The sequence below is a fragment of the Giraffa tippelskirchi genome, chromosome 4 (assembly GCF_054371585.1).
Source record: "Giraffa tippelskirchi isolate mGirTip1 chromosome 4, T2T-mGirTip1v1.2.pri, whole genome shotgun sequence".
Taxonomy (NCBI): domain Eukaryota; kingdom Metazoa; phylum Chordata; class Mammalia; order Artiodactyla; family Giraffidae; genus Giraffa; species Giraffa tippelskirchi.
In genome coordinates this window covers 91,721,476-91,735,408 of record NC_137278.1, presented here as the reverse complement: position 1 = coordinate 91,735,408, position 13,933 = coordinate 91,721,476, and the positions used below count along the sequence as shown (strand labels likewise).

The window sequence follows — 13,933 nt, the reverse complement described above, 5'->3', positions numbered from 1 at the left end:
TTAAGTTCAGAGTTGAAAGCTACCCCTCATTAATCTAGTGAAGAGCCTAAATTAACGATCTGTATTCCAAGATTGCATGTCACCAGTCTATGCTATTAAAACAACTGGTTAATGACTAAAGCAAGGCATGCATACTTCATTTCACTTCCATGGTAAATCCTGATTCTCATCCTTAGGAGACAAAAAATCCTGTATCTTGTATATTAATTATAGTTCAATTAATTAAAAGAATCCTCTAAGTCTCCAGACAGGACAAAAAGCTTTGACTGGTAGAAGACAGAAAACACCCTCTTTATCCTTCCATCTCTCCCTGCCACTCTTTCTCCTCAGGATCAGCCTCACACCATACCTCAGGACTTGATGAGGGAATAGCTCACAAACCAATGGTCCACCCATCCACTCACCCCTTCAGTCCAGTGCCAGCACTTCCCCCAGCTGCTTCTCACCCTCCTCCACTTCCTGCCGCAGTTACTCAGGTTCTTTTTCCAGAAAGGTCTACTCCTTCATTCTTGCATTCACTGAGCACCTCTCTAGTAGCTACAAACTGGCTATAAAGGTGAACAGCTAGGATTCTCCATTCTCTGAAACTACCAACTCCAGTGTACAATGGGATGATACAAACACCACACAAAAGCACCTAGTGTGAACAGGTGTGACACTTAAGAGGAATGGTGATGCAAGTCTCTGGGGAATGGACGAAAGAGAAGATGAGGCTGATGTGGGAGCTGGGGTCAGAGGGCAATCAGTGCAAAGTCTTTTTTTTTTTTTAAGTATAATTGATTTACAATGTTGTGTTAGTTTCTGGTATACAGCAAAGTAATTCAGATAAATATATTCTTTTTCATATTCTCTTCCTTTATGGTTTATTATAGGATATTATTTAAAGCATTGTTAAAAATTTATTTATTTATTTTTGGCCATGCTGGCTGTTTGATACTGCATAGGTTTTCCTCCAGTTTCAGGGAGCAGGGGTTACTCTCTAGATGCAATATGTGGACTTCTCATCGCTGTGGCTTCTCTTGTGGCGGAGCACAGGCTCTAGGGCGTGAAGGCTTCAGTAGTTGCGGCTCCAGGGCTCTAGAGCACAAGCTCAATAGTTGTGGTGAATGAGCCTAGTTGCTCTGCCGCATGTGGGGTCTTCCGGGATCAGGGATCAAACCCATGTCCTCTACATTGGCAGGTGGATTCTTTACCACTGAGCCACCAGAGAAGCCCTATTACAGAATACTGAATATAGTTCCTATGCTATACAATAGGACTTTGTTTATCTATTTTATATACAGTTTGTATCTGCTAACCACAAACTCCTAATTTACCCTTCCCCACCCCTTTTCCCCTTTGGTAACCATAAGATTGTTTTCTGTCTGTGAGTCTGTTTGTTTCATAAATAAGTTCATTTGTGTCATATTTTAGATTCCACATATAAAGTTATAGTACAAGGTCTTAAAAGGCTTCTGAAATGATCTAGTCCAACTCTAGAAAGAGACTAGAAACAAACTCCATGAGGCCTCTGAAGTAACCCAGAGACCAGCTGACAAAGGTATAGCAATCAGAAAGGAAATTCAATTAAATGAGTCCAGGGATCTCAGCCAGAAAAATCAGAGAGTACTGGTGCCATTAATCTGACCAAGAGGAGAGCTAGCTGCATTCCTGGACATGCTGGATGAAGATGCTGCCAGCATCCAAAAGTGAACACAGACATAGACCAGGATGGAGTTTTCTAATGGTCCCAGAGGCAGGGAGTGTGGTCATGAGCAAGGGCCTCTGGAACCCAACTGGCTTGGCTTCAATTCCCTGCTCTTACAAAAAAGTTAGTGACCTTGAACAAGTCACCTGTGCCTCAATTGCTTACCAGTAAAACAGGGATGCTGATAATAGTATCTACTTCATGGTGTTGCTGTGAACGTTAAAGAGCAGATGTAAAGAGCAAATGCTAATAACAGATGTAAAGAGCTTAAAACTGCCTGGTACACAGTAAATGCTATACGTGTTTGCTCTTGAGTTTCAAACTCTCAAATTAGCAAAAGTGAGCAAATAACCCTTACTCTCCTAACAGCACAAAACACTGGACTTGTCTATCAGGAGACAAGTGATTCTGATGGGGCTAGTTTTGGGCAGATGAACCTAAACTTTCCCTGCCCCAGACTACAACCCAGTATATATAAAATGATAGAGATTTCAGAAGAGTTCAAATCAAGGCCTTTTCAAAAAACTCTAAAATTCAAGCTTCAACCTTCTCTCCTAATTCTTCCTTCAAGGATCAACTTTAAAAGATATTTCCAAAATATTTTCTCTGATTCTCTTCCTATTTCCCAAATGCAGCTGGAATCAAACAGCTTTGCTCACCTAAGTTCAGTTCTGTTCAGTTGCTCAATCGTGTTTGACTCTTTGTGACCCCATGGACTATAGCATGCTAGGCTTCCCTGTCCATCACCAACTCCAAGAGCCTACTCAAACTCATGTCCACTGAGTTGGTGATGCCATCCAACCATCTCATCCTCTGTCATCCCCTTCTCCTCCTGCCTTCAATCTTTCCCAACATCAGGGTCTTTTCCAGTGAGTCAGCTCTTCGCATCAGGTGGCCAAAGTATTGGAGTTTCAGCTTTAGCATCAGTCCTTCCAATGAATATTCAGGACTGATCTCCTTTAGGATGGACTGGCTGGATCTCCTTGCAGTCCAAGGGACTCTCAAGAGTTTTCTCCAATACCACAGTTCAAAAGCATCAATTCTTCAGTGCTCAGCTTTCTTTATAGTCCAACTCTCACATCCATACATGACTACTGGAAAAATCATAGCTTTGACTAGACGGACATTTGTTGGTAAAGTAATGTCTCTGCTTTTTAATATGCTGTCTAGGTTGGTTATAGTTTTTCTTCCAAGGAGCAAGCGTCTTTTAATTTCATGGCTGCAGTCACCATCTGCGGTGATTTTGGAACCCAAGAAAATAAAGTTGCTCACTGTTTGCATTGTTTCCTCATCTATTTGCCATGAAGTGATGGGACTGGATGCCATGATCTTTGTTTTCTGAATGTTGAATTTTAAGCCAACTTTTTCACTCTCATCTTTTTTCTCCAACTTTTTTACTGCTCACCTAAACTGGGAGACAATGGCACTCCACTCCAGTACTCTTGCCTGGAAAATCCCACGGACGGAGAAGCCTGGTAGGCTGCAGTCCATGGGGTCGCTAAGAGTCGGACATGACTGAGCGACTTCACTTTCACTTTTCCCTTTCATGCATTGGAGAAGGAAATGGCAACCCACTCCAGTATTCTTGCCTGGAGAATCCCAGGGACGGCGGAGCCTGGTGGGCTGCCGTCTATGGGGTCGCACAGAGTCGGACACGACTTTAGCGACTTAGCAGCAGCAGCAGCAAACTGGGAGACTAAATTCCAGCTTCCACAACTACTGAGTTAAGGCCTGACTCAATTCTGCCCCCACTGGTAATTTAGAGGAAATACACCCAAGTGTCCCTGAGACTCTTCACCCGCTGAAAGGTAGCTGCAAGTGCAGAGAAACCCACAATAAAGAACTTTTTACATTGTTGTGCTTAATCATCATAATTTCCTAAAGTGGAGAAACTTGAGGTTTATCATCCTTGTTTTCCAAAATAAAAAAAAGTTGGCGGTCCAAAGAAGCACAGTGACTTGCTCAGGGTCCTGTGGTTAATAAACCACAAAACAGAGATTAGAACTCATTTCTACATATCCTGGGTAATTCTCTTTACAATCTGGGACTAAAGGGATGACCACTCCCCATTCCAGGCCAGTAAGGTTCCAGTCCTAGCTTTCATCCTCTGGCTTGGGGAGGGTAAATTTGTGGACCTAGGTTCCATCCTCTGAACAAGGAGTGAGTAAATTTAAAAGTCCTGGGGCAATACTTCACCCAACTGAGAAGACCACCCCTGGCTTAATAACCCTCCAGTTCAAAGGAAATCAACCCTGACTATTCATCCGAAGGTGGGCTGCTGAACCTGAAGCTCCAACACCTTTGGCCACCTGATGCAAAATCAACTCATCAGAAAGACCCTGATGCTGGGAGAGTCTAAAGACGAAAGAAGTGGCGGCAGAGAATGAGATGGTAAGATAGCATCACCAATTAGTGGATGCTTAGTTGTTCAGTCGTGTTCAACTCTGCTACCCCATGGACTGTAGCCCACAAGGTTACAACCAAGCTCCTCAGTCCATGGAATTTTCCAGGCAAGAATACTGGAGCAGGTTGCCATTTCCTCCTCCAAGGGGTCTTCCCGACTCAGATAATTTAGAGGAATTACCTAAATTTAGAGGAATCACACATTTACTGCGTCTCCCGCATTGGCAGGCAGATTCTTTACCACTGAGCCACCTGGGAAGCCCCAGCATCACCAACTTAATGGACATGAATTTGAGCAAACTCCGGGAGACAGTGAAGGACAGAGGAGCCTGACATCCTGAAGTTGTAAAGAGTGGGACACGACTTGGGTGACTGAACAACAGCAAGCTTTGAATTCTAGGACTTGCCAAGAAATGACAGTCTTCCACAAGGGTTAACTCACTTCTTGGTTAGATAAGCCCAAAGCTAAGAGGCTGCCTCTGACAGACAGGTACTTAAACTAAAGTGCTGAGCCTCCTCCCAGGATTGAGTTAGAGAGTAACAGTCACTCACAAGCAGAGTAAAACTCAACTAAACCAGCTGCCGTCTGCTCCCTACTCCAGTTTGAGGCTAGGAAACTTCATGTTATATTGGAATTCATATGCCACGGCTCTGAAAACACTGTGATGGCAACCCACCATTCTCTCCTTCGCTCTCAGGATCAACCAGAAAGAGAGTATGAGCAGGTCGCCCCACAGAAAGATAATGTCAAAACATTTTCCCCCAAATGTGTTCCCACTAAGACAGAAATTTCAAGTATGTAATTGAGCAACGTTTCGTCATTGACTCACAGATCTGGACACCCTCCACTCCCGCCCACCCCTTCCTCTCAAATCCTAGCTGAGGCCCAGGGCAGGAGCCAATCCCGCAATCTCCAGCATTTCAGAAACTCAATTCTCCCCCAGAGAGCGCCTGGGGCCCTGGCTAGCCCCACCCCCACCCCATACCCGGAGGCACAGAGAGCGAGGCTCCAGGGGAGGCAGGAGGCTTCGTCTTACGTAAACGACCTGGCCCGAGCAAGAGCTCCGATTTGGGGGCACTGCTGAGAGAGAAAGTGGGCAGACAGGTCGAGGCCTACAACTGGAAGAAGCTCGTTTCCAGAACGACAAAAATCCCCAGGAAGACGGCAAAGGAACGAGGGGGTTGTGGAGTTGGTCCTCTTGGAGAAACTTTTGGGAACACCAAAAGTTATATATCCAAAGTCCGCCCCCCATTTGGAGGCGGGCCCAGGGGTGGGGTGCTCGAGGCGGGGCGGTCCGGAGACGGGCGCCGGGGATGAGGGGAGGAGGGGGCGTACGTCCCTAGCTGAGCCTCGGTTCCGGGCGCCTCAGTTCCGGAAAAGGGGCGCGGCGGGCGAAGTTCCTCTGCCCGTTTCCCAGCTTTTTCCCGTATGGTCTTTTCCCACGAGGCCGTGAGGAACGCTAGAGGGAATCGCAGGTCCCCGAAATGCCGTCTTTAGCGCGGGAGGAACCCAGGCAGCCCCGCGCGGCGAGTCTTCTCCCCAGCCCAGCCACGATTCTCCCCACGTGCTCTGGCCGGAACACAGGCTGCGAAAGGGGGGTTCCTCCCACGTGGAACCAGCAGTCACAGACTACGTGCTGGGTGGCCCGCCCCCCAGGGGCGGGGGGTGGGGGGAAGCGCGAGCGCGAGCGCGCTCGGGATAGCAGAGAGGGAGAGCCGCGCGGTGCACGAGCCCCAGAGCCTCGCACGCGCGCACACGCCTGCCGGTGCCTAGCGGACGTGGCTCCTCCAGCCCAGGGCTTTTCCCCGCCGTCCTGATACTTTCCGCGTCCGCGGCGCAGAATGGGGAGAAAGCGGGTCCCCGCACGGTTTAAGAGGAGATTCCTAGTCGGCCGGGACCCCGGAGAGAGAGCCGCGAACAAAGTAAGGTTCTCAGAGGCGAGCCAGCCGCCCCTCCCGCGCTTACTTACCTTCTGCACTTGGTCGTGGTTGAGCTCCGTAAAGAAGTAGGCGAGCAGATGTGAGGCAATCATTCTGCCAACTCCCGACAGAACAGAGTTGGGAAACCGAGGCCGGAGCGCGTGCGGGGTAGGAGAGCGGCGCGGTCGGACCGCTTTGTACCTGGACTTGGCGGCCCGGCCGGGATTGGTGAGTCCGGGAGGCACACAAAGAAAGCACACGATGGCGCGCACAGCTGGAGGGTTTCGGGTCGCTAAAAACAGGTTTTGGTAGTCGCAACTGCTGAAAGGAGACCAAGAGTCACTCCCGGCGACGTGTTGGGATGTCCCACTGTCAAAGTACTAACTTCAGCCACAAGATCACTAAGGCTCAACTTGAGAAAGAATCGAAGTCCGGCTTCACTAGGGCGACCGGACTTCTCCGGCTCATACGTGGGCTGCGCTCGCCCGCGGATCTTCTCGGCTAGGTGTCACGGCGGTGCTAGCGGCGTCCTGTGCTGGAGTTTCGTGCAACAATGTGGCTTATTGAGGGATTGCCGGCTCGCGGGCCGCCGGGTCAGTGACGCGCGCACGCCCATTGGCTGCGCGGGGAGGGTGTGTGCGCCTACGGGCCGCCCGCCGCCGCGGCGCAGCCAGTCGGAGCTTACGGCCCGCGGGCGCGGCCGCTCAGACAAGGAGTAGGCAAGCTGAAGAGGCGCGCCTGGGGCGGGGGGCGGGGCCAGGCGCCGAGGATGAGACGTGTGGTCCGTGGCAAGAGGCTGCCGCGGAAAGGCGCATGAGCCAACGCGGCGTCAGGCTCAGCTATGGGTGGGGGGTGCATGATCACAGACCCGGAGTGTGGGGTGACTGGAAAGACGGGTCAGCGGACCTGCACACGCCCTGGGCGGGGAGAGAGACACTGTCTGGCATCTCGGGGTCATGTGAGGGGCCCCTGCTACCGGGTCACATTTCTGAAGCATCTTAGTTCTCACCTACTGGGGCTACAGGCGTCCGCGCAATGCTGACACAAAGTTAGCCGCCACAACTACTGCTTTACTTTATGCCAAGCTTCACAAAACTGAATGGATGTGAGTTTTACTTTGTTTTACAGATGAGGATACAGAGCTCTTAAGAAACTTGCCCAAGATCACCCGGTTAATGAGTGGCAGATAAGGGAAGGAACCCATGTCCCTCTGACTTTGAGGCCCTATTCTTTCCCCTATTAGTTGTCCCATCTTGCCATTCTAAGAGCCGGGAAGTGGAAAGCAGAAAAGAACTTTTGTCTGCTACTGTGGGACTGATGCGTGAGTGAAACTGGGTGAGTGGTAAGTGTGTAACCAAATGACCGTGGCCATGTGTGGAGTGGAGTGGCTTAGGGATTCTGAGACAAATAGGAGCCACAGCTAATGTCTAGCATCAAACTTTTTTTTCCTTTTTCTAGAAATTTTATTGAAATATATCTGATTTACCAAGTTGTGTAGATTTCTGCTGTATGGCAAAGTGATGCTGTTATATATGTATATTCTTTTTCCTATTCTTTTCCATTATGCTTTATCACAAGATATTGAATACAGTTCCCTGTGTTATACAGTTGGACTTTATTATTTATCCATACTACATATAATAGTCTGCATATCCTAATCCTGAACTCCCAATACTTCCCTCCCCTTGCCCTCCTGCTTAGCAACCACAAGTCTATTCTTTGTATCTGTGAGTCTGTTTCATTTGTGTCATAGTTTAGCTTCCACATATAAGTGATATTATATGGTATTTGTGATATTATATGGTATTGGTCTTTCTCTCTCTCTCTCTCTGTCTTTCTCTTTCTGACTTATTTCACTTAGTATGATAATCTCTAGGTCTACCCATGTTACTGCAAATGGCATTATTTCATTCTTTTTATGGCTGAGGAATCCATTATACATACATACCATGTCTTCTTTGTCCATTCATTTGTAGATGGGTGTTTAAGTTGTTTCCATGTTTGGGCTGTTGTAAATAGAGGTGCATGTATCTTTTCGAACCACAGTTTTGTCTGGGTATATGCTCAGGAGTGGGATTGCTGGATCATATGCTGGCACCAGACTTTTATTCATGCTGGAAGCCAGCAAGAGGGACTGCAGCCTATGGGAGATCAGTGATTGTGGAAAACAGCAAGCCTGAGGTTGGAAAGATCACAGAGGAGGGAAGATGCGGGTTTGCAGTGTTCTACTGAGGAGTTTGTCCTTCTCTTATAAGCAAAGGGGTGCCATCTGCAATCTATAATAATAATAAAACAGAAGTATTAAATGTTCATTCTTGGGAAGTAAGAATATACAAACAGAAAAAACAAAAACATCGACGATTTAGCCTCTCAGCAAAACTCAGAAGCTATGTACTCTTGCCAACTACACGTTCTCACTCTTCCCTCCCTATACTCCAGTCAGGCTTAGGTCCAAAACTGTTTTGGTCATAGTCACCACAATGATGTACATGTTGTCAAATCCTCTGTTCCTATCTCTTTTCTATCATTTAAAATGTTTTATTGACATGTATTTGATTTATGGGCTTCCCTGGTGGCTCAGCGGTAAAGAATCTGCCTGCCAATGCAGGAGACATGGGTTCAATCCCTGGGTCAGGAAGATCCTCTGGAGAAGGAAATGGCAACCCTCTCCAGTATTCTTACCTGGGAAATCCCATGGACAGAGGAGCCTGGTGGGCTACAGTCCATGGGGTCACAAAGAGTTGGCTACGACTTAGCAACTAAACAACAACAGCACAATAGTTGATTTACAATGTCATGTTAGTTTCTAATGTACAGCACAGTGGTTCAGTTTTATATATGTTTTATATATATATATATAACTATTGTGTATATATTCAATTCTATATATATATGTATATTTTTCAGATTCTTTGATAGGTTATTCCAAAATATGGAGTATTTGGAATACTGTGCCATACAGTAGGTCCTTGTTGGTTATCCAGTCCTATCTCTTTTAGACCCTTGTCTTACTCCATCTCTCAGGGATGTTGAGCACAGCTGACCAAGTCCCTCATCTGGACACACCTTCCTCTACTGAGCCAGGGAAGCTTTACCTTTCTGGTTTCCCTTGAACCTCACTCCAGGTTCCTTAGCCCCTGTTTTCTCTACTGGTAAATGCTGGCATATTCAAGGGCTGTCCTCCACCCTCTTCTCTGATCTATTTACACTCTCTCCCTGGTATTCCCTGCCAGCCCCATGACTATTATATCATTTACATGCTGATGACTCACAAATGTAGATCTACAGCAAGGACCTCTCCCGGAGTTCCAGACTAATTTCTCCAACTGCCATTTGTCATCTCCCACTGAAGTGACTAGCATCTCTCATTTAACATGTCCAAAGCCGAACTCAACTTGTCTTTTCAAATCTATTCCTTTTCCTGTTGTCTCACCATATTGCATCATCATTCACCCTAAATCATCCTTGATTCCTTCCTACTACTCACCTTCATGTCCAGCCAATCTGTCAGCGAGCAGTCAATCTGACCCATAGCCAAGCCACCAACAACTCAGCCAGAGCCAAAATCATGTTGTCCTGCCTTGCTCCCTGCTTCCATTCACGCCTATCTCCACCCAACCCCTATAGTCAGTTCTTGACTCAGAGGCCAAAGTGACCTATAAAATACAAACCATTCTATGTACTGTGAACTACAAGAAGGCAGGATCTGTACCTATGTTATTTCCTCACATCCACAGGGCCTAGAATGGTGCCTGTCACATGGTAGGCATGTAATAAATATTTGTTTGATAAATGAATACAAAAAAATTAGAGATAACCATTGTCCACATTTTGTATAACAATTCACACACCTAACATCTCTCACTGGACTGCAATAGTCTCATAACTGGGTTTCCCTCTTTAGATATAAAAACGCCACAGATAAATAGGTTTAGCTATCCAACAGAGATTCTTAGAGATGTGATGTGATCTTATTTGCTTTTTTATAGCAATAATTGCCCTCCATGTGGATACAGGGGAAGGAGGTCAGAGACCAGAGGCAGAAAAAGGCTGAAGCTGTAAGATAGCATCAGGACCTGAACCAAGGTAAAGGTAGGTTAGGGAGTCAGGCTATAGGGTTAGGTGTTTTAAAGTCTGAGGTGGTATTGATGGCTTTGGCTAGGAGTGGGAGATGAAGAGGAGGATGCCTGCTGCCTAGAAATACTGTCTAGAGACCCAGTAGTACAGTGTAACAAAACCTTTTGGCCCCAGGCAGGTGGGACCAAATCCAGTCAGTTAGTCAGTCAGTTCAATTGCTCAGTCATGTCTGACTCTTTGCAACCCCATGGACTGCAGCATGCCAGGCTTCCCTGTTCATCACCAACTCCCAGAGCTTGCTCAAACTCATGTCCATAGAGTCAGTGATGCCATCCAACCATCTCATCCTCTGTCGTCCCCTTCTCCTCCTGCCTTCAATCTTTCCCAGCATTGGGGGCTTTTCCAGTGAGTCAGTTCTTCACATCAGGTGGCCAAAGTACTGCAGTTTCAGCTTCAGCATCAGTCCTTCCAATGAATATTCAGGACTGATTTCCTTTAGGATTGCCTGGTTGGATCTCCTTGCAGTCCAAGAGACTCTCAAGAGCCTTCTCCAACACCACAGTTCAAAAGCATCAATTCTTCAGCACTCAGTTTTCTTTATAGTCCAACTCTCACACCCATACTTGACTACTGGAAAAACCATCACTTTGACTAGACGGACCTTTGTTGGTAAAGTAATGTCTCTGCTTTTTAATATGCTGTCTAGGTTGGTCATAGCTTTTCTTCCAAGGAGCAAGTGTCTTTTAATTTCATGGCTGCAGTCACTGTCTGCCCAGTAGATCATGTCATCTATGATTCTTTCTCCACACGGTAATAGAAGAGCCTCTTCCCCACTCCCCTCTTTGGTTCCATTTCTTGTGGACCAGATAACAGTCGCGAGGTACTTCAAGTGCCTGTTATCTCACAAAGCTCCCAATCCTGGGAGGTGGTTGGAGTGGGTATTGTTATAAGCCCCCACACATACACGACAAAGTAAAGAGTATTGCTCACTCAAGGCCAGGACTTACATCTTCAACTTTTCTGGCTCCAAACTCTACAACTGGAATTTATTATTTATTGATCCTCAGATCCCACCCCCACACACAAACACACACAAATGTTGAAGAGTCATGACACCTCCACGTAGTTTACATTCCATAACCCAAAGATAAATCAATCAGCAAATACATATTAAACAAACCCTTGCTGTGTTCAGGACAGTCTGTTCAGTGCTGTGAGAAGTACAAAAGAAACACAAAATGTGTTTCTTACCTCTGAGGAATTAACTGTTCAATCAAAGATATAAAAGCATTATTACAGAATGGAAAAATCTATCACTAAGAGCAAAACGGGCTTCCCTCATAGCTCAGTTGGTAAAGAATCTGCCTGCAATGCAGGAGACCCCGGTTTGATTCCTGGGTTGGGAAGATTACGCTGGAGAAGGGAATAGGCTACCCACTCCAGTATTCTTCGGCTTCCCTTGTGGCTCAGCTGGTAAAGAAACCGCCTGCAATGCAGGAGACCTGGGTTCAATCCTTGTGTGGGGAAGATTACCCTGGAGAAGGGAAAGGCTACCCACTCCAGCATTCTGGCCTGGAGAATTCCATGGACTGTATGGTCCATGGGGTTGCAAAGAGTCGAACATGACTGAGCGACCTTCACTTTCACTTTCAAGAGCAAAACGTGTGTGTTTATATGTGATGGAGTTTTGGAGGAGGAAGAGACAGAGCCACAGGCCAAAGTCAGCCAAGGAGTGTCTGATAGATTTGATGCCAGCTTTTACACAAGGCTGCCTCTTGCCTCATACAGGACTGACCTGAGCCTGACCATTAGGCTTCAAGGAGCTGCCCTGGGAAGAGACCACTTTGGGAAGAGGCCACTTTGGCAAGAGGCCACTCTATTTGCCAAATATTCCTTTTACTAGTTGGGATTTATCAAGTTTGCAACATGTTGTAAGTGATGGGATTACTTAAAGAATTTTAAGACTGAGAGCGGGCCTGCCCTGAATATAAATGTTTAGGACTACTTGCATTGTGTTGTCTTTAATGTTGGGCCCTAATGATATGCATACATTTCTTATGTTTCATAGTTCAATTGTAATGTACGAATTTGAGAGATTGGGGAAAAGAGTCATTTAAAAGCAGTTACAATTTAAAAATTGAAGCCACAGGGTATACAACAATCTAATTTTATCTGTCACAGTTGCAAACTGAACACCGTCAAGCTAATTTAAGCAGAAAAAGAGTTTATTGAAGAATCTGTGGTCCCTTTTAAGATCTTCAGCAGGACCAGAGAATCAAATTCAGAGACTAGCCAGCTAAGCATAATGTGCAAATTATACCATCAAACTCTGCTGGTGAATATGCTATTACTGTGGCTACTGGGCTCAGGCCTTTCTGCCCAACACCTGATGATAAGCATAGGGTTTTACAGCTGGGATATGCCACAGTCACCTTTGATGATTAGGTGTCTATCTGTCAGCATCCTTGCTAGAAGGAATTCTGCATGGCACCCCTTTCTTTATGGTATTTGCCTCTGAACTGACATCTTACAACTGGTTGCCAGAGCCTGAGCCACATGCTAATGCCCTAGATTCAAGGGAAGCTGGGGAAACAGGCCCACAGGGTCAGGAGTCACAACTTGGAGAAGTCCTAAATTAAGAAGGGTGTTCAAAGGGGCTGGGCAGACCCAAAGCTTGGCAACACATTCACCACACCCGTAGTCACTAAATGTGCAGCATTGCAAAGTTTAAAACAATCTACAGATTCAATGCAATCCCTATCAAATACCAATAGCATTTTTCACAGAAATAGAATGAAAAATTCTAAAATTTTCTAAAACTATGGAAACACAAAAGACCTCAAGTAACCAAAATGATCTGAGAAAGAACAAAACTGGAGGTATCCCACTCCCTGATTTCAAACTGTACCACAAGCTACAGCAGTCCTCAAAACAGTATGGTACTGGTACAGGAATAGAACATAGATCAATGGAATAGAATAGAGAGCCCAGACATAAACCCACACTTACATGGCCAATAAATCTATGACAAAGGAAGCAAACATATAATATGGAGGAAAGACCTCTTTAATAAATGATGTTAGGAAAACTAGACCACTACATGCTAAAGAATCAAACTGGGCCACTTTCTCACACCATATACAAAAATAAACTCAAACTGGATTAAAGACTTAAGTATAAGACCATAAAACTCCTAGAATATAACACAGGCAGTGTCAGTCTTAGCAATATTTTCTTGGATATGTCTCTTCACACAAGGGAAACAAAAGGAAAAATAAACGACATTACATCAAACTAAAAAGCTTTTGCACGGTGAATGAAACTATCAACAAAATGAAAAAGCTATCTAGTAAATGGGAGGAGATATTTGCAAACAATATATCTGTGAAGGGATTAATATCCAAAATGCACAAAAATCCATACGACTCAACAAACAATCCATTTTAAAAATGGGCAGAAGACCTGAATAGACATTTTTCCAAAGAAAACATGCAGTTGGCCAACAGACAGAAGAAAAGATGATCAGCATCACTAATCATCAGGGAAATGCAAATCCAAACGACATTAAGGTATCACCTCACACTTGTCAGGATGGCTGTCATTAAAAAGACGACAAATAAATGTTGGTGAAGATGAGAAGAAAAGTGAACACTCATGTACTGTTGGTGGGAATGTTAATTGGTGCAGTCAGTGTGAAAAACTGTATGGATGTTCTTCAAAAAATTAAAAATTAAAAACTATGATAGGATCCACTATTTCCATTTTGGTTCTTTTTTCAAGGAAGACAAAAACATTAATTTGAACAGATATATGCATCCCTATGTTCATTGCAGCATTGTTTACAAT

At 45.5% G+C, this 13,933-nt stretch overlaps 1 protein-coding gene across 3 annotated transcripts in view; it reads right to left on the bottom strand.

The window, feature by feature from the left end:
- HK2 (hexokinase 2) overlaps nucleotides 1–6,544 on the bottom strand; it is a 65,155-nt gene extending 58,611 nt beyond the window's left edge. For all 3 annotated transcript variants that reach the window (XM_081595862.1, XM_081595865.1, XM_081595864.1), the window contains exon 1: nucleotides 6,061–6,544. In XM_081595862.1, the coding sequence (XP_081451988.1) occupies nucleotides 6,061–6,123 (63 nt within the window). In that variant the 5' untranslated portion in view covers nucleotides 6,124–6,544. The remainder of the gene's footprint in view (nucleotides 1–6,060) is intronic.
- Between the last annotated feature and the right edge of the window lie 7,389 nt (nucleotides 6,545–13,933).